Genomic DNA, 26,003 nt, shown 5'->3' with positions numbered 1-26,003 from the left:
TTAAGGCCAACTTGGATTTTTCCCCTTGTGTCTAGCCATCGTATCCCTTTAGCCATATATGAGAAATACAAGAGATTCCGGTCACATGCCAGGAGTGAGCAATACTTGCCAGACATTACTGCAGCTCCTTCAGTGTTACAGTATGTCTCCTGGCAGTCCCCCTGACACCAGGGACACCCTGTTCTTCACTGTGGTGCCCTATTTTCTCCCCTTGCTGATGATGTTCTAATGTTTAGGAATTTATTTTGTACCCCTCCTTTTGAGTGATAACTTTCAAAATTGAGAACCTGTATGTACCTTGTAAAGGTTTTTCCAGCCTATGACTTCAGCGGTCAGATGAAATCAAGAAGATGTCAAAATCTAGGCAGCTGATCAGAATTACCTCACTGATGACAGATTTATGATGAATACTTTTAAACATGCATTCGAATGGGATTGGTTTATTCTGAGCACAGTCACATCCCCTAGGTACTTGATGTTGTTGTTTCTTTTTCTGCTTAAGTGTTTCTATTTCTTATTCAATCAGATTTGTTGGTTGCTATGTCACATTAAAGGTGAACAAAAAGCTCAGCTTAAGTGTTTTTTTTAAATCACAAAACCTGCAATATTAAGAGGGATGTGGAAACGTTTTAATATCCACTGTATTAAATAGCCATGCTTTAACTGTGGCAAACACCAGTGTACAGACAAACATCGTAGCTGTTTAGATTGCTAATATACTATACTTGCTAAAAAAGCGTTCAAGTCAAACCAGGACTTTTGCTTGTGCAGAATAAAAGAACACAGTTATACCTCTATATAACCCCCTGCTACACTAATGCACTTATCCTAATGCTTTAATACCATCAATATAGAACGTTTTGTCAGTACATTGGAGCCGTGATTGGAGCGCCTGCTTGACAGCTGAAATGCTGACCTTCCAGGCACTGTTGGATGTCTTGGAGCAAGGCACTACCTCCGAGCTGAATTACTGTAATGTGCAAGTGGTGTTAATAAATAATTACGTGAACAGTTCCCACAGACAGATGCGTCTCTCACACAAGTAGGGGAAAAGTTATCTGTCAATTTTTCAGAATCAGCATTATCCATTTTATCAACATTTTACAGTTTAGTTATTAAGTTATTAAGCTAAAGTTATTTTATGGATCTAAAGACAATTCAATCTTATTAGACACTAATTTATATCTACAAACCCATCTTGCATTTTTCTGATATGCATCATTTTGAATTAGGCAAAACATTTATTCTTACCCCTCTGCAGTTGTCATGTTGGAGACTTTAGGTTGAAGACTGCAGTACGAATGCATTACCATAATGTCTATATAGCACTTAAATGGGTTAGTAAGGATGGCTTTTAAATTAATTATATAGTCCATGGTGTGACCTCTAGCATTTCCTTTAGAGAGAGAGAGTTTTATTGTGTGTGTGTGTGTGTGTGTGTGTGTGTGTGTGTGTGTGTGTGTGTGTGTGTGTGTGTGTGTGTTTATGCATGTGTTCATGTTCCTATATATGCATATGTCATTTAAATGTTCACTCATGCAATATCACCTGGCACACATAGATACTGTAAATGAGCTTTTGAGTGAAAAAAAAGGTCCAGTACATTTTACTTTATGAAGTTTTGACAGCAGAACTGTCCATTTAATTTGACGTTTTTCTGAAAAAGAAAAATTAAAAAGCCTGGGTCCTATTTGAATATATGAATTTGGAATACACTGATGCAGTAATTCTGAAATGATGAGTTCTTTATTCCACTAGTACAATTGTGTATATTGTGTTTGCCTCAAATTAGTTTCTCTGTGGGTGTGTTAATAAAGCCTGGCATTTTATCAACCTCCTTATAAACCCCAGTATTTAACTACTTTATATACCTTAACATTTATATAATTCATTTACTTACTCAATGTAAATAGATACTAATAAAAAAATAAAAACTGAAAGGTTCATATTTTTTCACTGCTGAAATAACAGCGCTGAAATGGTGTAAGTAAAGTTTTCACGCGCTGGAGTCATTTTAAGACAAAACTTAATCTGTATCAAATCTACTTTTTCGATTTCTCATCTGTGATTCCTGGACATAGAGGGTATTTGGCTAATGATGAAAGAAGCACAAATTAGTGTAAACAAGGTATAAGATACTCAAAAGTACCAAATGTAATTTTTTTGTATTAAGAAGTTAGGCAGAGAGTCTTGACTGTAGACTCTGACAATGACACGACTACCATGCACATGATTCTGCAGTCATCCACTTTAGTTGTTTTTTGTGAGCTTTAAGGCCTTTTACTGTTTGCTGAACTTTCCAGTTAATTCCATTTAATTTTAAGAATGATCTGAACAGTTGGTTCTTGCTTGGTTGATCTTGAGAGTTCGAATCACCTACTCAGAACCACCTGTTAGCGCTCAAGAGTTTGGGATCACTTTTGGGATCACTTAGAAAGTTTTTCAAGGAAACACACACAATATTAGTCTGAATAGAAAATACAGACATGCTGACCTTGTTAGAGTTAGAAATAATGATTTTGATGGAAATGATGAAAGTGTTCAGCAAACTCTACCTTAACAGAAAAAAAAAACAACAACAAAAACTTTTACAGCAATTACAGCCTGGCAGGCATTCTAGCTGTATTTTTTGAAAAAAATTATCTGATGAGATTTTACCTCATGCTTCTTCGAGCATCTTCCACAAGATGTATTGGCTTGATGGAGTCTTCCTCCATACTGTGTGGTCAAGCTGCTCCCACAACAGCTCAATAGGGTTGAGATACAGAGACTTGTGAAATTGTTTGTGAATTGCAGTAAAATGTGTTTTTCTTTGAAAAACAAAGACATTTGCAAATGATCCCTAACTTTTATATACATACGTATGTCCCAGACATATATATATATATATATATATATATATATATATATATATATATATATATATATAAATAACTTAGGGCTATGTTTTGGACAGATTTTTTCCCGAAATAATAAAGTCATAAATTTAAAAATCACATTTTATATTCACTTGGGTTCTCTACAGCTCTGGAAAAACATAATAGAACACTGCAATTTACTCCAGAAAACCTCTGGAATGTCATCAAGAGCGAGATGAAGGGTCCCAAACCATCAAGCAAAGCTGAGTTGTTTGCTTTTGTGCAAACAAACAGCAATGTAAAAAACTGGCATAGAGCTTGCCAAAACGCATGAAAGCTATAGTTGCAAATTGGAGTTACTGTATTTCACCAATTACAATACTGATTTCTTAATGTTATTTAGCCAAAGCATTACACAATCTCTTTACAAAATATTTGCATTTTGTTTTTTTTTTACTCATTAAAGCTTTGCACATACTGCATAATCTTGGGTTATTTTGATGTGTTGTAGTGGTGTTATTTCCTATAAATATACACTCTAAATTACAGTTATATTTTACATTCATGAGATATATTGTCAGCAGTTTACAAAAAAATGTAAGAAAACTGTTCATCTCACCAATACATGCACCTGTATAAAAACTGTTTTTTTTCTCTGTAATATTAAAATTAGTTTAATGATCCAAATCATTAAAGTGTAACAAATATTAAAAAACATATTATATATACTTCTGGAAGACGCTATATATAAACACTCCTGGAAGAATGGTAGAAAGTTCCCATAAACACACTCATAAACTTTGTAGAAAACCATCCCAGAAGAGTTGAAGCTGTTATAGCTTGGGTGAGCAAACATCATATTAAACACTATAGATTAAGAATTGAATATCCTTCTCTCAGTCAGAGCATTAAAGATGGGTCGTGGCTGGGTCTTCCAACATGACAATGACCCAAAGCACACAGCCAGGAAAACCAAGGAGTGGCTCCATGAGAAGCATATGGACTATTTAAAAGCAAAATAACTGGCCTTTAAGGGTCAGAAATCTGGCTGAAAAGCTGGTGATCAAATACTTATTTGACACAGTAATTCACAAATAAATTGTTTAAAAAATCATACAATGTGATTTCCGGATTTTTCTTTTTAGATTCTGTCTCTCACAGTGGAAATGCACCTATGCTGAAAATTGTAGACCCCTCCATGATTTCCACAGTAAGGAAGAGAACTTGCAAAATCACAGGCTGATCAAATACTTATTGACCTCACTGTATATAAATATATAAATCATGTCCATAGAGGTCTCATGTCTCATGCCATTGGTTATGTGATTTAACATTAGCTGACAGGAAGGTTGGGGGCGCGCTCTCTGGGGTCCTGAGGCCGGGAGCACTCTATGCTACATTACAGCAGAACTGTCCCCTTGTCCTGCTGAGCTAACAATTAGACACATTCCAGTCTGTGGGGGATTTGTGTTTGTATGTGGGTGTGATTGGGATTATATATATTTATAAATTATTATAAATTAATACAAATATTACTTTGAAGTGATGTCACAAAATAATTAATTTCCATTATGTATATTTATCATGGTAAGACTGTCAATATGTAACAGATGCTTTGGGATGGATTGGATGGACGGTCAGAGCTTTCAGGAAAGGTTCTGGATCACAACTCTGATTAGGATAAAGCACTAACCAAAGTGCTTTCTCCTGCTTTATATATAAATAAATAAACAAATTTTAAAATTTGAATGTCTTTACATTTGATTTATGTTACAAACAGTGTATATATAGTGTTATAACCTATTTTAACTGTCCATCTTTGCTCATGTGTTAAAATGTTAATGTGTGTGTACATGTGTAAGTCCTGGGTGAGCTGGGCTGGTAGTTTTGATCTGTTAGTGCTTTTACATTTAACATGAGGCCAGTTTTGATTTATTCATCCAGCTTTGCCACTGGCTAGTGCTAACCTGAGCCGACAGCTGTGCATCTGTTAAAGGTCTCTCTCTCTCTCTCTCTCTCTCTCTCTCTCTCTCTTTCACATCCTCTCTTTATTGACAGTGATAAATTATCCCCATTTTTTTTTTTACCATCCTCCCACATTTGGTTTTTATTTATAATTTATGTGGAAGAGATACTGGTGACCTTTCATAATATAAAAAAGGCTTTTATATGGGGAATTATCTATAAACAATCTATTGTTTCTTGTAATATATCAAGCTATTGTAGTAAATACAGTACAAGGTGAGTTCAAATCAATACTTTTGATTGTGCAGAATAACAAAATACAGTTATGACAGTCAAAACGCCATTCATTTCTCTATATAATTCCCTATTACACTAATGCGCTCATCCCAGTGTTTCACAAATGCTTGGATACCATCTGGATAGAAAGTTTTCTCAGTAGATCAAAGCTGTAATCAGACTGCCTGCTTCACATCTAAAACACTGGCCTCCCAGGAACTCCTTTAATGGCCCAAACATGTGGAAATGGCTTGGAGCATGATCAGGACTATACAGGTATGTGGCAATAGCAGCTGAGTTCCTGTAATGTGCATGTGGTGTTCTTAATTGATTGTGTGTACATTCACATGTGTGTAAAGTTGCATTGTAAACAATTGTCAGGAGAAATGACAGCTATAAAACATTTGAATAAAACATATGAATGGGGCAATTTTTTTAAAGAAGGCAGTACGATTCAGGTATTTTACTGCGGCTAAGAGTTTCATCATTGTACTGTGCTTAAAGTCTTTTGTAAATCAGTTTTACACATTCATTCATAAAACAAAAACAAAACCTATATACATATGTACAAAAATAGTACATATATACATATTTATATATACACTCACCTAAAGGATTATTAGAAACACCATATAATACGGTGTTTGACCCCCTTTCACCTTCAGAACTGCCTTAATTCTACGTGGCATTGATTCAACGAGGTGCTGAAAGCATTCTTTAGAAATGTTGGCCCATATTGATAGGATAGCATCTTGCAGTTGATGGAGATTGGTGGGATGCACATCCAGGGCACGAAGCTCCCGTTCCACCACATCCCAAAGATGCTCTATTGGGTTGAGATCTGGTGACTGTGGGGGCCATTTTAGTACAGTGAACTCATTGTCATGTTCAAGAAACCAATTTGAAATGATTCAAGCTTTGTGACATGCTGCATTATCCTGCTGAAAGTAGCCATCAGAGGATGGGTACAAGGTAGTCATAAAGGGATGGACATGGTCAAAAACAACTCTCAGGTAGCCGGTGGCATTTAAACAATGCCCAATTGGCACTAAGGGGCCTAAAGTGTGCCAAGAAAACATCCCCCACACCATTACACCACCACCACCAGCCTGCACAGTGGTAACAAGACATGATGGATCCATGTTCTCATTCTGTTTACACTAAATTTGGATTCTACCATTTGAATGTCTCAACAGAATCGAGACTCATCAGACCAGGGAACATTTTTCCAGTCTTCAACTGTCCAATTTTGGTGAGCTCGTGCAAATTGTAGCCTCTTTTTCCTATTTGTAGTGGAGAGGAGTGATACCCGGTGGGGTCTTCTGCTGTTGTACCCCATCCGCCTCAAGGTTGTGCGTGTTGTGGCTTCACAAATGCTTTGCTACATACCTCGGTTGTAACGAGTGGTTATTTCAGTCAAAGTTGCTCTTCTATCAGCTTGAATCAGTCGGCCCATTCTCCTCTGACCTCTAGCATCAACAAGGCATTTTCGCCCACAGGACTGCCGCATACTGGGTGTTTTTCCCTTTTCACACCATTCTTTGTAAGCCCTAGAAATGGTTGTGCGTGAAAATCCCAGTAACTGAGCAGATTGTGAAATACCCAGACCGGCCCGTCTGGCACTGACAACAATGCCACGCTCAAAATTGCTTAAATCACCTTTCTTTCCCATTCTGACATTCAGTTTGGAGTTCAGGAGTCTTGACCAGGACCACACCCCTAAATGCATTGAAGCAACTGCAATGTGATTGGTTGATTAGATAATTGCATTAATGAGAAATTGAACCAGTGTTCCTAATAATCGTTTAGGTGAGTGTATTTATTTTTTATATACATATTTCCTTATTTTCCTGTACACTCAGGGGTTCACTCGTGAGACGAAGTTAGTAAAATGTGTGTGTCTTTCAGTATTTTTGAGAAGATCATTGTATGATCACTTGAGAAGACGTCCAATTATCAATAGACATAGAATTAAATCATAAAAAAATAAGGAATGTCTGTAATCAAAACGCTTAAATACTTGGTGAGGTTGCGTTGTAAACAATTGTCAGGACAAATCACAGCTATGTTTAAAAGTGAAAGTAAGAGCATATCTACACATAATAATGTAGCTGATTGAGCTTCAAGGAAGAGGGAGGGTGATGTCTAGCATATGAGCCTAAAACAACATGATGGCTTTCTCCTCCCCCAGCAAGTCCTGACTGACAGCTTCATATCACGCAGCGTCAGTTACTGCTCTATGACCAGCCAGGGGCTATGAAAACACACCAGCGCGAAGGAGAGACAGTAAACTGCAAGCAGACTGGACAGACAGATCTGGAGATGCACTGGGAACCAAAGGGCAGGTGGCTTATGAGACAGCTGTCCACTGTCATGGCTAAGATGCTTGCACCCCAGGGTTAGGGGATTGCTGTGACAAATGGATGAGTGTGAAAGGTAGGAAATGAAAGAGAGGAGGGCTGATGAAGTTTGAGAGATTCCTCAAGGGAAGCTCAGGAAGAGATGGAGAGTGACTCACCTTGGCAGAATTGTAGGTCAACATAGTGAGTTTGGGCCGGGAGCAAGTTCATAAAACAAAAGTAAATCTTTTCCATACTGCAGATGAATGAAAGTAAACTATGGACAAGACTGAGATGAACGGAAGCCGACAGCTGGGAGGGTCGTGAAGAATATTTGGGCGAATAATGAAAGAATGGGGATGAAGTGTTTGACTCTGGGGCAATCACTCAATTCGCTTTAAAGAGGAGGATCATACAACACTGCTCCCTAAAAATTGAGAGACGCCCCACTACGAGCATTAAAAAAAAACTTCCCATCCCTATGAGACGCCACTGAAATGCCTCTGGCTACGTTTTTACAACACAGGAACGCAGCAGCAGCGTGGCAGTAATCTCCCTCCCTCAGGAAAGACAGACGGTGATAAGTGCCGGGGAGCGAGGGGAATTGCCTCCGACAGCTGACATTACACTCTGCTACCAATATTGTAGGGGATCAAAGTTAAGAATTGCTTGCTTGCTTTAGTTGATTATCTCATCCGGATTCTCTTTTATGGCTGAAAAATATCTGAAATATTTTATGTCACCCAGAAAGGGGCGTCTCACCTTCTGGGTTTTGTTCCCCATAGGCTTTCTTTGTTTCTCAAGTTTTCCCTACTGTTATCACATTTTTAATGTTTATTAGGGATGTATCTCAATCTTTATCTATCTCACTTACTGACACACTGTCTATACCGCTTTATCCTGTATTCAGGGTCGCGGGGGATCTGGAGCCTAAGACAGGAGACTTAGGGCGCAAGGCGGGGTACACCCTGGACAGGGTGCCAATCCATTGCAGGGAACACACACATACACACACTCATACACACACTACGGGCAATTTGGAAATGCTAATTATCCTAATCTGCATGTCTTTGGACTGTGGGAGGAAACCGGGGTACCCAGAGGAAATCCACAAAGCACAGGGAGAACATGCAAACTCCATGCACACAGAGACAGGAATCGAGCCTGGCTGGAAAAATCGCAAAAAAAGGCTAAAAAAAGACTAAACGTGCGAGCTCTTCGCCTTGAACACTAAAATCAGGGAACTTTGTCATTTCCAACAAGCGGGGACAGAGGGGCCACAGTGCTATAGGCCACACTGGAGAGAGAAAAAGGTCAGGTCAGATTGCAGTCTCCTCACCTTATTGTGCGATTTCCAGCATTTGAAAGTCGGCGAGACAAAGCCTGTCCCCCGCCCGCCCCCCAAAAAAAGGACACCGGAAGAAAATCGAAAAAGACATTTTGAAAATGTCATAAAGCTTAAGGCGGTTAAGATCAGAGGGGAGAGGAGTGCTGAACCTTTCATGAGCACTCTTGGTGAGTGGGTGTGATAGAGGGAGAGAGACAGGGTGTGAGGGGAAGGTGATGACGCTGAGCATGGTTATAAAATCAAGGTCAAGGTTGCAGCAAATGTTCTGCTCTGTTTTAAGTATCCTTCATTATATACCATCTATTTAGTTTGGCTGAAATGAATGATGAAGACCATATTCATTAAACTGACAGAGTGCCTAAAAACATCATTGTACAGGCGCACTTAAAAATCTGTTGTCATGTTTAAGATAGTGAAGTCAACAGACAGTTTAGAAATAATGCTGGTGGTTACTCTTCCACTCTCACATGCTGTTCTTCCCTGTCAACACCTTGATGCATACAGCTGCTCGGCCTAGCTTTACTCCATTTTCAAAAACATTGTAGTATTCAACAGCAGTACATTATACTAAGGCAAAGACAATATACAGTAAATGATATAATGAGAAAAAGCAATAATGATTTTCATCTAATACACAATGACTTCCTAGTAGTGAATAAGTCAAAAGATCTCATAATACAATTAAGTACAAAGTTACTTCTGCATGAACAAGAATCCCGTATGCTGTCACCTGGACAGATGTCTAGCAATGTGGGCTCCAGGGTGTATCCTGCCTCGTGCCCTAAGTCTCCTGGGATAGTACACAGAATAAGCAGTACAGAAGATGAATGAATGGATGAATGAATGAAGGAGTGTGTTTGTGTGCACGCTCTATAACCCTGTGCTACCATCATCATTCTTTGCTGCGTAGATGGTCTCAGTGCTGGCTCAGTGCAAAAGTTTAAAATTAGTCTCTCCACACTGGATTTCATATGTTTCCATACAGCTTTGTAAAGTGTCTGAGTTATAGTTAAGTGTCTGTGTTGTGGCTCTCTCAATCTTCTTCACAGGGGCTGTTTTAGACCAGAAGTGGTAATATTATTTGTTAGCATTAAATGGATTTACACCATAAGGAATAATGTGTTATTTAAAATGGCAGGCAAAGACATACCTTGCATAGCTGAGTTCATTATGTGCATGTCCATGTGTTATGTCCTCACCCAGTCAGAGCTAAAACATGGATATCCTAACAGCCATCCATATTGCAGATTGTTCTTAGCACGTATGTCACAACATCTGAAGAGTCTATGGACCTCCAGCTCTGTTGTCATGCTTGGAAAGGCCTAAACAGGAATCCAGCCATGAAGCTTACTCGTTCTGTAGGGCTGATGAGAGAGGACATGAGAGAGGGCTGAAGCATGAAGAGCTTCCAGTAATGATAATGGAATGATGCTGCTAAGGACACAGGAATCGAAGTGTAAGTCACGGTTCTGTCACGTTTACTGGATTGTTATCATTATCTCTGGTTGCACAGTCACATCCTAGGATGTAGCACTTTTGTGAGCACTAGAAGTGGGATTGAATCTGGCATCAGAGACCACCACAACAGACATCTTGAACGGTCTACAGCAAGGTTGTCTTAAAGAAAAACAGTACTGTAAAAAAATTAGTTGTTGTCATGCTGTAGATCTGCATTCATGTGTTCTTCATTGGAATATGAGAAAGCTTCGATCTGGGTCAGTGCACAGACTGTAAGCTCACTTTTGTCCAGTGAGTATTTTTTTCTTTGTTGCTTTCTTTGGTTTAGGTCAGATCAGACCCTGAGGGGGGTGGGGGGTGGGGGGGTGTCTTGTTATGTCTGCAGTGTCAATTCTTGCCACCTGTCCTGACACTTTGGTTCACAGGGATCTCTGACAAACAACACTCATCTCACTAGGGAGAATATTTCTCCTATCAACAAATTCACACTCTCACACTTCTTCAAGTGCCTAGACATGGACAAATCTTCTGGGCCCTGTCCACATGTATATGGAGATTTAGATTTTTTTTTTCTCTTAAAATTCTTTTAGTTTCTAATCTACATAAAACTGCTTTTAAGGTCAAGAAAAAAAAACAAGGCATTTTAAAATGCCCTTCAAACTCACTCACTCATCGTCTATACCACTTTATCCTGTATACAGAGTCACAGGGACCTGAAGCCTATCCCAGAAGACTTGGGCTGGAGGCAGGGTAAACCCAGGATGGGGTGCCAATTCATTGCAGGGCACACACAGGCACACACACACACACACGCACTTATTTACAGTATACACTATAGGCACTTTGAGAACGCCTATTAACTTAATCTGCATGTTTTTAAACTCTTAGAGGAAACCGGAGCACCCAGAGGAAACCCACCAAGCACAGGGAGAGCATGCAAACTCCATTTTATCCTGGACGGCATGTTAGGTTGGTGGTTAGCCACTAGGGGTTCAATTCCCGCTTTAGGTCTGTGTGCATGGAATTTGCATGTTCTCACATTGCTTGGTGGTTTTCCTTCGGGTACTTTGATTTCCTCCCACAGTCCAAAGACATGCAGATTAGGCTAATTGGTTTTCCCAAATAGCTGTAGTGTGTGAATAAGTGCGTGGTGTGTGTGTGGCCACTGCAATGAATTGGCACCCTGTCCAGTGCACCATGCCTCATGCGTGAAGTTTCCTGAAATAGAGTCCAGGATTCTTCCAACCCTGTATAGGATAAGCAATGCAGAGAAGATGAATAAATAAATACATTTTATCTAGATTAGAGAAGCCTGGAGGAATATTATGTAAATATGACACTAAATCAGTTGTTAGGAATAGAAATTGCAATTACTGTAAGTTAAAGCTGGGTGACAGAGGAGCAACTTGTCTTTATTTTTATGTCTTAAACGAATATTAAAAATAAAGAGATGGTAAATTCGTTTATTTTCAATGAGATGTTGCTGTGATTGCTCAAGTTGTAATCTGCAGTAATCTGGTCAGTTGGATTTGAACATAAAGCCTTGCAGCAGCTGAATTATTCTTCACATTTCCTTCCAGCAATTTAAAAAATGAACACGGTAACAGTGTATGACATGGTTTTCATTTAGAGCACAAGAAATAAAAACGTCCAGCAAAAACCTTAAGTAGAGAAGTGGATTTAATCAGTAAATAATAGATTAGCTGATAAATAAAATATTGCTAACAAATGCAGCCATGCTGTACAAAAAAAGTCCTGGCGTTTCATTCAGCAAAGAAAAGGTAGGAAAGAATGAGCTTCCGTGCTCAGCTCACCTTCTCTTCTCTCCTTTATAATTTAGTGACCTTGAGATGTTTCCTCCCTTGAGCTCTTGTGGATGAGAAAAAGCACACACTTCCGACAGAGTGCAGATGAGAAGAACACTCCAACAGACAGATTCAATAGTTACTAGCCATTCAGATTTCATAGGATCCTGGATACAGTATGTATGTTGTGTGAAGTTATTTTCATGTGCATTTGGTAGAACAAAAACATTCCTTCAATTGGTGTTATAGGATAATGTCATCTAAAGACTTTTTGTCTTTAATGCAGTTTGGTCGCAATGACATTCTCAGTGGCATTAGGAAAAATAGCCAATGATTTACCACTGATAAGCTAGTGTTTAAATAACAGGTACTAATATTCAAAAAGTATTGTATAGGTTGTCTGGCCAAAAGTATGTGGAGACCTGACTTTTGAATATCCCATCCAGCTCTGGGTTTTAATGTAGAATAGCTTCCCTTAGCTTATAAAAAATAACCTCCTCACTTCTGGGAACCCTTTTACCAAATTTTAAAGTATATATGTGGAGATTTGTGCTTATTCTACCACAAGATGTTGGGCACTGATGATGGGTGAGGAGCAAGGGGCTCCTCTGGTTCTGAAGAATGAGTGGCAGAACATACAGATCCTCGAATGGGTGCTAATCGTTCACGAAGTGAGTCAATCTCTAGAAAGCCCTATGTTAAAATTTACTTTACAATAGGAATAAACATGTTTACAGCATGGTACAAAAAACAGTTTGGGCCGCCATAGCCAGATTTAATGGAGTTTAATCAAATGCAAAGTAACATTAGCATTTGATTTAACATTAGCCACCCTAACAATTTATCAAAGATAAAGCTACGCTAGCTAGCTTGTGGTAACTGAGATAAGTAGCTATTGTTCTGTACAATAGATAAGGCTGTTTGTTCTGTACATTTTCCCATTTATTGATGCCAAAATGTTGATGACCAGTTTCACAGTTTCTTATCATTTTTCAGAAAACCTATGGGTTTATCTAGTTCGTTTACACAGTCCTGGACCAAGGCCAGGAAAATGGTGAAAGACCTCAGCCACCTCAGCTCTGACTCTTCTTTGCGTTGCTGTTAGTAAAGAGCTTCCGCTCCCTGAAGGCCAACACAGAGAGACTTCTTCGTTCCTCCTGCAGGCTGTTCAGTTGCTCAACCAGAACACCACATAGGACTCATAGATTTGACTTGCTTTGTTTCCTTCACACCTGTGTTGGAGAACACCACACTACTAAACACAGTGCACATTTGCACATGACGCATACCGCTGGAAAATCCACATATGGGTGCTTTGTTCAGGTATCCATATACAGCACTTGAGTGTATTTTCCGTAATCGATCAGTGGTAAACATTATAATTAATTGACTAAATTCAATGAATAACTGCATGTAGCAGTGTCTCAGAAGCAGCCGTGTCATTTTGTTTTATTTTAGTTATCTTGGTGCTGACATTGGACTATTTAAGTACAGTATTTCTCACTACAGATAAGTCAATCAGGTGGAGCCAGACCTGGACAATTCAGGCTGGATAGATTTAGTGTTAATTGTGTTGTGTGGAAAATGACTAGAAGTTCAGGTTAAAATGAAGTTTATATGCGGCAATATTGTGGCAATATTGGGAATATCTCGCATATTAAATTTAACATATTGTGCAGGATCAATGATAATGTCTTTATCACCACATACTGTAAACACTAGTCATGAAAATGCTTTTATTTAGTTATGCAATGATTGTCATTACAAATTACTGTGCAGACAACAACTTGATCAAAAATTATAATCTTTAAAATATGCACTCGAGCTGCCATGGACTCCACAAGTTTGTACAAAACCTGATGATCCATTTTAGATCACATCTATCAATTGTCATCTGAACACAGGCATTAATACAGGACATTAGACACGCGCTACCAAGCAAAACAAAAAAGATTTTCCATATGGTCTTAGCCTTTTGGAATCTTATGTATGTAGTTCAGATGCAATTATTAATAAAATTATATTTCTGTAGTATTTTGTTGTTCTATTTTTGTTCATACACGATAATGCTTCTTTAGAAGATTTGGTCTCAGAACAACCTGCTCCGAGTCCAGCAGTCGTGATGGACGAGGGTCTGACAGACAGAGGCAGTCTGGGGCAGCGGGTGACTTGCTCAGTAGGAGCCAGACAAATCTGCCTGGCAGGCAATGCCTGTTCCATGTCGCCTGTCTGCTGGCTGCTGCTGTGCTGTATGCATGTGTTCTTGGTGTCCACTTTGAAAACGAGTGCAGCCTGCAATTGTCAGACATGATGGAGCCCCCTGGCCATAATGCCCGGCAAGAGACTCAGTGACCTGGTGGGCATCAGTCTAGGCCTGGCAACACCCCACCTGCCTGACCTTTTCAGATTTGACCACAGATTGGGCAAATTAGCTTGATGTGTGAACACTGTACACGTCATATGTCTAAATAAGCACGATGCATTTCCAAAAACACCAGAAATTCAAGTAGGCCTACAGTACTTCAATGTCTGACATGGCATATACTGTAGGAATTCCTTTTAGACTGTTATTGTGGAAATTTACAGTTTGGTAAAGATAACATATAAAAAAAAGTTTAGAAAGTATGAGAATCTGAAAATACACTGCATACAAAAATTTTTTTTTTTTATAGCATTGATCAACTGGTAAAAAACGTGAAAAAAGATTGCTGTAGACAAGAAAAAACTTTCACAAAACAAAGTACAGTTTAGTTCTTTATAATTAGGGCCAAATAAACAATGTGATTAAATTTTTTAAGTCAAGAAAAGAAAGAGGATACTGTATAATCAATTCCTGGGATATCCTGAAAAAAAAAAAATAAACAAGGGGTGTTTAAATCAAACTGGGATTTGTAGAGTGTGTAAAGTTTCTCATGAATGAAGGCGTGAAACTGGTTACAAAACATTTACAAAAGATCCCAAGCTAGCACAGCACGATGGTTTGACTCTGTAAAACATCTGAACGGTGCAAATGTTTTTAAAAAGGCTACACATCTGTGAATGATGATCCAGCCAAGGTGGCTTGGAGCTCACTGGAGACATTCCAATGAATGTTAAAAAGGCAAAGAGGGAACTTTATCTGGAATGAGATTTTCAGCAAGAACATATTGTTGTATTAGTCAGGTGGTTATAAAACTTAAGCCATATATTTTCTATATATAATAAAAGTACTATACTATTGACTGGTGTACATACATAATATTTTGAGACCCTATTTAATATAGTAGTGTGTGATTATTATTTTTCCCTTTAGTCCCATGTCATTTCCTCTACACTTAATTGCTGTTAGTTACTAAATATGAAATTGTACAGACACAAAGAATATTTGTAGTATTATACAGTACGAACAATATGGGATATGTACAGTAATACGATTCTAGGATGAGACCTTTATGGGGCTCAGCCCCTTTAGAAAATGTAATGTATAGTGTCCTGCTATTATATCATGTCCTGTGTATTATAATAATAGTAATTATATTTTGTCATAATACTGACACAATACTGTAAGTAATAGATTTTTCTGCCACAATCTTTTAAGAAACCCCAAAACTGAATAGGCTGGGGATCAGACCTATAACGATGTGGTCTTCAAAACATCACACCATAGTTCTTTCAACCGATACTGATGCTGTTTTCCAGCCAAAAAAATAAATATAAATAAAATAAAATGAGTCAGGGTTTGTTCGTTTGTCCATATAGCTATTGTAAATATTGCATAAAGCCTATAAGAATAAGAAACTGATATCCGTATACAGTATTAGACCTGTTAATCGATTAAAAAATTTAATCTAGCTAATCACAGTTAATAATGATTAATCACATTCAGTGGAACCTCAGCATATAAATTCCCTTCCAAATTTTAATTTGGCAAGAAATTTGCGTCGGCCTACAAAGCATTTTCAGCATATGAATTTAACTGAAAAGCAGCTAAGTTGTGTGTATGTCCGGGAGACGTTCAAAACTTCCTTGCAGCAGTGACCTTAAACCCTCCAACATGGCTGAATCAAAACAATTCTGCATAAAAGAGGGGGCCAAAATTTTCCACAGTCATGTGAAAGACTTATTGCTAGTTATTGCAAACGCTTGATTGCAGTTGTTGCCTCCCCAGTGTGATCCTGTGTACAGGATAAAGTGGTATAGACGATGATCTGAATAATTTAAGTTGACAATATACAAAAAAAAAAAAAAAACAGGCACTGTATGTGGGATAGGTAGAACGTTCATTCAAATGTGCTTGCTAAACAAACAAACAAACAAACAAACAACAAATAAATGCGCTTGCAGGGCAAAGCCAAAAAAAAAAGAAAATACATTTTTATTTATTTATTTACTTATTTATTTACAATATGAGAGATATGAAAGTACAAAATTCAGGTATAAAAGACTGAATTCCACAAATAATTATACACAGATAAACAGAAGTTAACAAAACTTAATAAAATATATAAATAAGTAATAACAGGAGACAGAGTAGATCAACAAATAAACAGACAAATAAATTACTAAAAAAGGGGAGAGGGAATTAAGTAAATAGCACAAATAAAAAAAATAATAATAAAGAAAGAAGGAAAAATCTAGAAAGGAAGATTAAAGAACAGTAATGACGTCAGAGACTTGAGAAATTTGAGATTTTTTAAACGTTCCTATTTGCAAATTTTATTTACACCACCAGGGTAAATATATACATAAATAAGCATTAAAGATGTGAAAAAAAAAACGATACACGATTAATAAATCCCAATATCAACGAAACACTCATAATTATTCAAAAAGTAAACGATAAGATAAAAAAAAAAAAACCGTCATTACAGAAGCAGATCTCCCCCCGTGTCTCTGCGTCTAATGGACTCGTCCGGTGCCCTCCGACCTGTCACGTGGTACGGATGTCCTTCTCCCACTCTGTCGCAGGTTAAACATGGCCGCGCTCTTAAGATCTACCCGGCTGCTGAAGCTCTCACCTTCTCCTTTGCTCCGAGTGAAGATAAACAGTCATGGGCCGCAGATTCATCGCTTATACAGCGGCGCGGTCTGCGGGAGAGGAGCTCGAGCATGTGCGCACGAGCTCGCTGTGAGGTCTCTGAGTGTGAGCAGGTGAGTGAGGTTAGCACGCCGGCTAGCCATGCCTGTTAGGGAGCACGCAGTTGTCATTGAGCTTCGGGGACAAAACCGTGTAGGCATGAGTGATGAGGAAATCATAATACATGTCAACGTGGATCGTTTTAAACATCCTGCTCGGTTTAGAATTTAAGGTTTAGGAGTTTAATTTATTGCCAAGATAAATAAAAATGAAAACATGGGATGAGTCTCTCACATGTAGTCATGATGTAAGGGTTAAAAAATATATACCTTTAGTGTATTATTATTGTTGTTATTATTTTTATTATTATTATTGTTATTATTATAAAAGGGAGCATGTGGGGTTAAACTCATGCCACCTGTACATACTCTGTGTGTGAGTAAATGGTGTCTGCCCTGTATGTACTGCATTCACACTGAGAGTTACTGAGATTGTGCCAAGGCCTAACTTCTCAAGCAGAAGCATCTTCAACAACACAGAGTCTAGGAAGGACAAAAGAAACGTCTCTCAATTGTCTGATTATAACTTGACACCACTCATCTGCATCACTTTGCTGAAAATTAGAATTTCAGTGTGTCTGATTAAGGTTTATGTTTTGATTTATTTGATTTGTTTTTTTAAATTGGTCTTGAAGACAAATCAGTTTCTCTCACAGAAATCATAAGTGATGTTTGTTGCTGTGTTTTTACCAGGGCATACGATCAAGGTCATTCATTCATTCATTCATCACATGCACTTCTGTTTAAAGTATTTAACTAAATACCTTACCAGTCCAAAGTTTGGACACACCTTGTTTAATTCCATGTTTTTTGTTCTTTAATATATTTTCTACATTCTAGAACAAGCCTGGATTTTTTTCCAAACTATGAAAGCACATTGAATTATATAATTAAGTAAGAATAACAATAGTTAGTTATTTTAACACATGAAGATCAGCTTTTCAGAAATTCTTGCAAGAACAGTATTGTCGAGTGCATTTGCAAAACCCAACAAGCACCATGATGAACCTGGCTCTCATAAAGACCATCCCAGGAAGACAAGACGGAAACCTACCTCTGCTGCAGAGGAGAGGTTTATTTAGTTACCAGCCTAAAAAAATCACCGATTAACAGCACTTCAGATTAGAGCCGTTATGAAGGTATAAGGGAATAAGGAGTTAGGAGGTGTGTCCAAACTTTTGATTGGCACTGTATATTAAATATTGATTTTAATTTTTAGCGTGATACTAATAGTGCAGCTCTCACTGTCCAATGAAAATGGATTCAGTTTTGATACAGAGCTGACACTAATATATTTTATATACAATATTACATATTCTGTATTGATAATATCCTTTAACAAACAACAATAAATAAAAAAGTCATTTAAAGTATGCAAGTATTACGGCATAAAACACCCCAGTCTTATGAGTAGGACAACATCAAGACTACAGTAGATCCCACTGGGAAGCAAATCCCACTAGATACAGATGCATAAAACGGGTTTTTCCATACTTTAAGGATGTGGCTGTAAGAAACAAAACTTAAATACTCCTCTGATTACTCACTAAATGTACATATTTATTTTTCACTTTGGTAAATAATATTTTGCAATCAAAAAAAGAAATATGTTGATAAATGTTTAGTTGTGCGTTTCTATAAAGCTGCTTATTGACATAGTCCACTGGGCTATACAAATAAAATTGGATTTACTGTATCACATTAAAGTATGCCTTCTTCTTATTTTTCTACTACTACTTCAGGTCTGCTTGGTCCTCTCAGGGTCTGCGGTGCTTCAGTGCAGCTGCTGAGAGGAAAGGTGTGGTGAAAGATGAACCTAGTATTGCATTACGCACCAAGCAGGCCCAGCAGTTCGACTGGGCTCTCGCTAAGCTAGACAGCTCGGTCAGACGCACCGGTCGAGTCACCAAAACATTGATTCAGCGCATCTTTCATGACATCTGCCGAACAGGTACGGAGAGATTGTACACGCCTCTAGTAAGCACCGTAATAGTGCTATATCTTGGGGCTTCCATTATGTGCAATATCACAAATTATTTTACCTTTTTTGTTCAGTTAGATGAGGTCAGGACTAAATGCTATCACTCTTCTTATAGTCTGAGATTTCTTTATTCACTATCAGCTAAATTAGATTTCTGTCTTTAGGATATCCCAGTAGCAATCAGGCCCTGCTGTTGCTGAGGAGCTGTGGTTCACTCTTGCCTGAGATGCCCCTTGAAGAGCGCAATCAGCTGGCACACCGGATCTGGGAGAAGCTGCAGGAGTTGGGTAAGAGGCTCTCTGCTCTGCTTTATTTCCACTTAGTTACTGGCCTGGCCAATAGTATTCATCAAAATACGCTAAGCTGGCATAGAGAAGATTTGTCAGAAAAATTCTTCAATTCTGATGGTTAACTTTTGTTTGTGGAACCGAAATGGAGGAAATCAGGCTGGCTTTTTGAGTTATCTTGCTTTGTGGTATACCAGTCAGGTTCTGAGTATTGGAAAATAAGGCAATAAAAAAAAGAAGTGAACACCTAGGTAGAGCGCCGTTCAAATTAAACTGGGACTGTAAAAAATTGGCACATCTACTTAAGAAAATTTATTTTGTTGTCCTTCTTAAGTTCTATCTTAATTTCATATTTTACGTATTAATTTTATTTTGTGCAAATCATGTGTGTTGCTCTAGAAAATGGTTGCGATGGCCTTAGTCATTGGCTTATTGTCTCTTATAATAAAACATAATCTTCCAGCCTTACTTATTTTTTGTTTTCAAATCCACCTATAGTAGAAAATGTCAACATTGCACTATATGAACTTATTTCCCAACCATCTTAATTCAGATCAGAGGTAAAATCCGATCATTTGAAGAAAAAAGTGTTTCTGGAAAAGTCTGCCCCCTGTCGGTCTGTATGAGTGTAATCTCCTGTTAGTTCCAAAGCTCTTTGTAACTGTATGCGTTTTGTTTTCCAGGTGCCACGTACGATGTAAGCCATTACAATGCGCTGCTTAAAGTCTACCTGCAGAATGAGTTCAAATTCTCGCCCACTGATTTTCTTGCCAAGATGGAAGCGGCCAATGTGCAGCCCAACAGAGTGAGTGAAGTTTCTGCACATTAGATTTGTAAACTTACTGAGGAGTAAAGTCTCAGAAGGATGTAATGTTAATTAAGTAACGGTTCTGCTTTTTCTTTTTAGTAGTGGTTGCAGTAGCGTGTTTTTGGTTTGTAACATCTCAAACTTTGAGTTAAAGTGGCTAAACTAATAAAACGATTCTCTCTTGTCAGGTGACGTATCAGAGACTGATTGCAGCATACTGTCAAAACGGTGACATTGAAGGCGCAAGGTGAGAGGATTTGCATCTCACATTAGATTTTATTTATTAATATTTAATTTTTAAGAAAGCTACAGTGGTGGCCAAAAGTAGTGAGACAAAAGTAATGCCAAAAAAAGGCTTTATTTTTTAATAAGGAAAATATATATATTTGTAAATGACATTGCTATATAGCAGTTGATATTTAATATAAAGCCCTTTATAGGCGACAGGGTGGCATAGTGGTTAGCAACGTGGTCTCGCACCTCCAGGGTTGTGGGTTTGATTCCCACCACTTGTCTATGTGCGTGGAGTTTGCATGTTCTCCCCGTGCTTGGTGGTGCACGCTCCACCTGTGATGAATTGGCAGCCTGTCCATGGTGTACCCTGCCTGGTGCCCAAAGTCTCCTGGGATAGGCTCTAGGCCCCCCTTGACCCTTTACAGGATAAATGGTATAGAAGTCAGAGTTGGAGAACTCTCGAATACCCCGAACAGAACTCTGACCTCAATGCCAATAATCACCTTTGGATTTCTAATCAAGCATAAATGGCAGTGGTGATATGGTGTCCACATACTTTTAGTCATGTAGAATATCAAATAAATAATTTATAGAATAGAAATTGAAGTTGGTAGTCAGCTTGTTGTATCGTTTAAGAATTGTAGTGTTTGCAGTTAGATGTCGGTCATGACCAGAACTCTTTGTCTACAGTAAAATCTTGGGCTTTATGAAGAGCAAAGACTTACCCATCACGGAGGCCGTGTTCAACTCTCTGGTGACGGGGCACAGCCGAGCTGGGTGAGTCTCCTTCGGTGACTATTGGGGTTGTGTCTTTTGTATATTCGCCGCCTGTCTGTAATGTAAACGCTGCTTCCTTCTTCTTTTTTTTTGTCCTGCACAGAGACATGGAGAGTGCGGAAAACATCCTGTCGGTCATGAGAGGGGCGGGTATCGAGCCAGGCCCAGACACTTACCTTGCTTTACTTGTGGCTTATGCCGAAGTGGGGGACATGACCAAAATCAAAGAGGTGAGAAAATAAGCTGGTTCAGTACGGTAATTAAGGAGAGGATTTTAACTTGACACTGGTGTGAACATTTGATTGGTTTTCACAGACTCTGAACACGGTGCAGAGCAAAGAGGTCAACCTTATGGACAGAGACCTGATGCAGGTGGTGTTCAGTCTGGCTAGAGCTGGCCATCAGCAGTATGTCCCTGAAATAGTGGAGAGCATGCGGCATGAGAGAGGCTACGTGCCAGGTACGGCCCAGTTAGCCTGTAATGTTGTACACCTTTCTGATTTCTTTTAATTTTAATCCGAAATTAATAGCAGAACAATATGCTGCTAATACCCTGACATGCATGCATGTATTTACAGCTTGTTGCATAGTTTCTAAGAGTTTTTTTCCCCCCTATATTTTCACCACACAGATGCAATGAACCTGTGCCTGAGTCTTATCACGCAGGGCTTTGAGGACACTGCGTTTACTGTGCTGAAAACCTTCCCCGGTTTACAGACAGAGCTGCAGGACGGGGAAACTCTAAACATGGGCAACTTTTTCCTCCGGCATTGTGTCAACATGAATAAGGTGAGGACATACGTGTCTTAGAATGGCAGAACTTTAAGCCGTATTGAGTCCAAAATAAAATTTAACGTAATTATGATATTTCTTCTTTTTATAGAATTGTATAAAAGTAATGTCAGCAGAGCTTGTTTTGAGGGAGGGGGTGGCATCCTCCTGTTAAAAAAAACAAAAAAAAAGACAACCATTCCCTCTGTACCCCCCCCCCCCCCTTACCATCCGCTTTAGATTAATAATGCTGTGTATTATGTATAATTTGTCATGAAAATGTATAATTATTAAAAGTCTCTACGCAAGATCATCTATGAACTATAAATAACAGCGGTTGTAACGCGGAAAAAAAAATTCAATCAAGTTTGCGTCACTTTTCACGCTGTTCACATTTTCTCAACGGCCAAGAGAACAGCTTAAGCACAGCTTTTTGCATATTTCTAAAAGAAGAGAACTGAATGTATGATGTACATGTGGACAAATCCTCTTTAAATTCTGTTTAATATGGGAGTTTTCGAAATGACCGACAGCTTTAATGACTATAAAGACGTGTACTTTACCCAATGTGTGTAATTTCATTCTCAGTTTAAAGAAGATGCTTTGGGTTTTCATTAGACTTTATGGCTTCACCTGCATGCTTGGGGACAAAAGGGTCAAAATTTTATTTTTAAATGCCCTAATAGTAATTTGATGTGTGTGTGTGTGTACTGTACAGTACTATTAAATATACAATTTTCATTACTAATGTTTATGTAGATTTTTATTCTACTTTTATGATCCTCCCCAGATGAAAGCCATGGAAAGGATCAAATGACACTTTTGACAGTAGCATGTTTAAGTGCATGTGTTTTGTTTTGATGGTTCCAAGTTGATTTAATTAAGCTTATATTTTGTTAATAAAACTGTTCTTAAAACTTGACCACACCACCCACTTAAATCTTTAGTTATTTTTCTTTTACAATTCTACCACTGAACATGAGACGTTTATACTGAATATCAGCACAGCATGCCGTGATCACCTCCCTCACTCAGCATGGTGTGCTCGTTCCTACATCTAAATCGCAGCTGTGCCCACACTCACTGTAATTGTACCAAGAATTAGTTCACAACACAACTGATTTACTGTGAATGACTTCATTTGGGCAGGAGCTTAAAATAAAAATCCCCTTGCTCCCACAGACACATGCTGATCAGTCAGGGTTAACATTAGTGAGTCTCTTCACACCGGTTAAGATGCACATGTAGGATCTAAACTTTTTCCCGCCTACTACCTATATTTGACTATATTACAGATTGATTTGTTCCTTTACAGTTTAATAACCGAGGCCCACTGTGTGATGACTGTGAAGGAAACATGTTGATGTATACCCATGTCTGATGTAGAGCAAATAGCGAACAAACCGTCCTGCTTTCTTCAAATAGCATGACGGCATTTTCACTATATTATCTCAGAAGATATTAGCAGAGGAAAGGAGTTCTCAAATGTCAAGACTAACATCATATTTTTCATGCCACATGTTGAGGCTGTATCTAATAACACAGGACTTTTCATGAAACAGTGGCTTTAGTGAAACTCCAGTCTGACCTGATTAATAAATAGGTTCATATTTTTGTTAATCAAATGCAGAATATATGAAATAATATAATGCACTTCTGTTTTAACAACTCCTTCTGTTTTTAAATAATACATCCATTAAAATGTGTGTAAATATGTTACAGTCTCCTGAAAAGTTGGTCAGTTTCTGCACACAGCTGAAGGATTCCAACCTGCACTCTTCACCACTGCAGTTTACACTGTACTGCGCTCTGGAGTCCAAGAACACAGGTGTGTGTGCGTGTGTGTGTGTGCATGCATGTGAGTGTGTGTGTGTGTGTGCATGCATGTGCCTAGTGTCAACTAATTCCAAAAACAATATTTCTTTTATATACAGCCATGGCAGTAGAGGTGATGAAGAAGATGAAGGAAGAAAGTCTTCCCATCAGGCCTCACTACTTCTGGCCCCTTTTAATCAAGCACCAGAAAGACAAGAACATATCAGGTAAGTCCTGATTGTTAATAATCTGAGCAGAATAACAGACTCAGTGTTTGGATGTTTGCAACTCCGTATAAAAATTATTGATTATTATTTCTGATGGTCTGTTTATTTTTTTTTCTTTAGCAAGAATAAATGCTTGTATAGCAAAACATGGACGGTATGAAAAGTGTTTATATGAAACAGACACTTGCCAGTGCGACAAATACATTGACTGACTGCAGTGTTACATCTTTAGATCATATTTGAAAGTATTAATCATTCATTCGTCATCTATACCACTTATTCTTTGTACAGGGTTTATTTGGGGCATGAGGCGGGGATAAGTTCCCATGCATGAAAACACACGCACACAATGGGGTCAATTTGGGAACGCCAGTTAGCCTAATCTGCATGTCTTTGGACTGTGGGAGGAAATCCCCCAAGAATGGGGAGAACATGCAAACTTCACGCATGCAGACATGATTTGGGAATCGAACCCGGACCCTTGTGGTGCGAGGCGACAGTACTAACCACTACATGACCGTGCAACCTTGAGAGTGTTAATATTTATTTATTTATTTTGGTGAATAGAGATTATTGGGCCACTCAGCAAGGACAAGTTTGTTCACACCCATTTGCTGGTAGTTTACCTCCAGAAAGATGCAGTCTTTGAACACCATTCCATTTTATATATATATATATATATATATATATATAATATATATATATATATATAATTATACACGTGTGTGTGTGTGAGAGAGAGAGAAAGGGTGCCATGGTAAAGCTCATATGATGGAATGCAGACTGACTGAGTCTCATGTAAATGTGAGCGCTCTGAGGGAATTCACTTTGGATTACGCGCACCGCTGTGCACGGCCATGAAATATTAAGCATCACGTCACTTTACGTCCACAGGTGTCACTGCCGGGCAGCCGCCAAACTAAATCATCCCCCAACCCCCCCCCCCCCTCCCCCCCCCGTCCTTCCTCTTTACAAAAACGAAAAGAGGAGGGGAAAAGTTTGCATTTTGATGAGGTGTGGATTTGTCCAGGCGGCTTTGCCAAAGCATATGCTAGCTCCATCTCGCCGGCCGCAAGCAAGCGAGCTTGTCACTGTGGATCAGCGGAGGTGGCACACATGCCCCTGACGCCTGTGTGAGAAGCACACACAGGCCTTTCTCTTCACTTACAGACAGCTTTTAGCTCCGTGTTAGAAACCTTGCGTCGCCTGTCAGGGAGTCACCGGCCATCCTCGTTTTGACTCCTGCCTGTTCTCTCCAACTCTACATTCGTTTCTATGCATAATTTAAATCCTGTCTGGAGTCTGATGAGGAGCGGTCGTAGGCCATCAGCAGTGATTGCAGTGAGGGCACGGTGAAGGACAAAAGAAGCGCATGGTCTGCTTTACTGATCTGTCACACCTTTTGTGTGTTTTAATAGTTAGACCTTTTATAATATGACAGCTGGATGTATTAAATAGTCAACGCACTGCTGCACTATTAATGAATCAAGGGCTCGAAAAATCACCAGAGAGTGGTGTTTAACACTGCCTTTCTCGTAGCATTGCTCAGTGCATTTAGGGTTACTTTATAGATAGGAATATTTACATCCCCACTCTGCTTTTGAGTCAGACCGATTATATTTACTGACTACATCTTATTTTTGCCGGCTAAACACGAGCTCTTTGTGTATTCTCCAGTGGAGGAGCCTCTTTACTATCTTGGTCCCATCCTCCATTTGCAGTTCAGTCATGAAACCTGACGAACAGAAACCTGAGAGTCATCTGAGAATTTACTGAACTCCTAATGCTGTAAAAAGCCCACTTGTATGCTCTCCTGAGATCTGAAGGGGAAAAAAAAAAAAAAAAAGAAAATCTGCTGATTCGGGTAGCTTGGCTACACGCCTGCGTTTCCGTTTTTTTTTTTCAGCTCCATTCAGATGTTCCTGTTCGCTTGGTGGTC

At 38.7% G+C, this 26,003-nt stretch overlaps 1 protein-coding gene across 1 annotated transcript in view; it reads left to right on the top strand.

Moving 5' to 3' along the window:
- Window positions 1–16,985: 16,985 nt before the first annotated feature.
- The window catches only part of lrpprc (leucine-rich pentatricopeptide repeat containing), a 47,713-nt gene continuing 38,695 nt past the window's right edge, over window positions 16,986–26,003 (top strand). Inside the window, exons 1-11 of the mRNA XM_053502626.1 lie at window positions 16,986–17,179; window positions 18,907–19,115; window positions 19,310–19,432; window positions 20,116–20,237; window positions 20,429–20,487; window positions 21,165–21,251; window positions 21,355–21,481; window positions 21,567–21,711; window positions 21,883–22,040; window positions 23,745–23,850; window positions 23,957–24,064. Coding sequence (XP_053358601.1) covers window positions 17,004–17,179; window positions 18,907–19,115; window positions 19,310–19,432; window positions 20,116–20,237; window positions 20,429–20,487; window positions 21,165–21,251; window positions 21,355–21,481; window positions 21,567–21,711; window positions 21,883–22,040; window positions 23,745–23,850; window positions 23,957–24,064 — 1,420 coding nt within the window. The 5' untranslated portion in view covers window positions 16,986–17,003. The remainder of the gene's footprint in view (window positions 17,180–18,906; window positions 19,116–19,309; window positions 19,433–20,115; window positions 20,238–20,428; window positions 20,488–21,164; window positions 21,252–21,354; window positions 21,482–21,566; window positions 21,712–21,882; window positions 22,041–23,744; window positions 23,851–23,956; window positions 24,065–26,003) is intronic.

This window comes from Clarias gariepinus, chromosome 8 (genome assembly GCF_024256425.1).
Source record: "Clarias gariepinus isolate MV-2021 ecotype Netherlands chromosome 8, CGAR_prim_01v2, whole genome shotgun sequence".
In the NCBI taxonomy this organism is placed as follows: domain Eukaryota; kingdom Metazoa; phylum Chordata; class Actinopteri; order Siluriformes; family Clariidae; genus Clarias; species Clarias gariepinus.
Note: the sequence above shows the minus strand (reverse complement) of the source record. Positions and strands in the feature narration are given on the sequence as shown.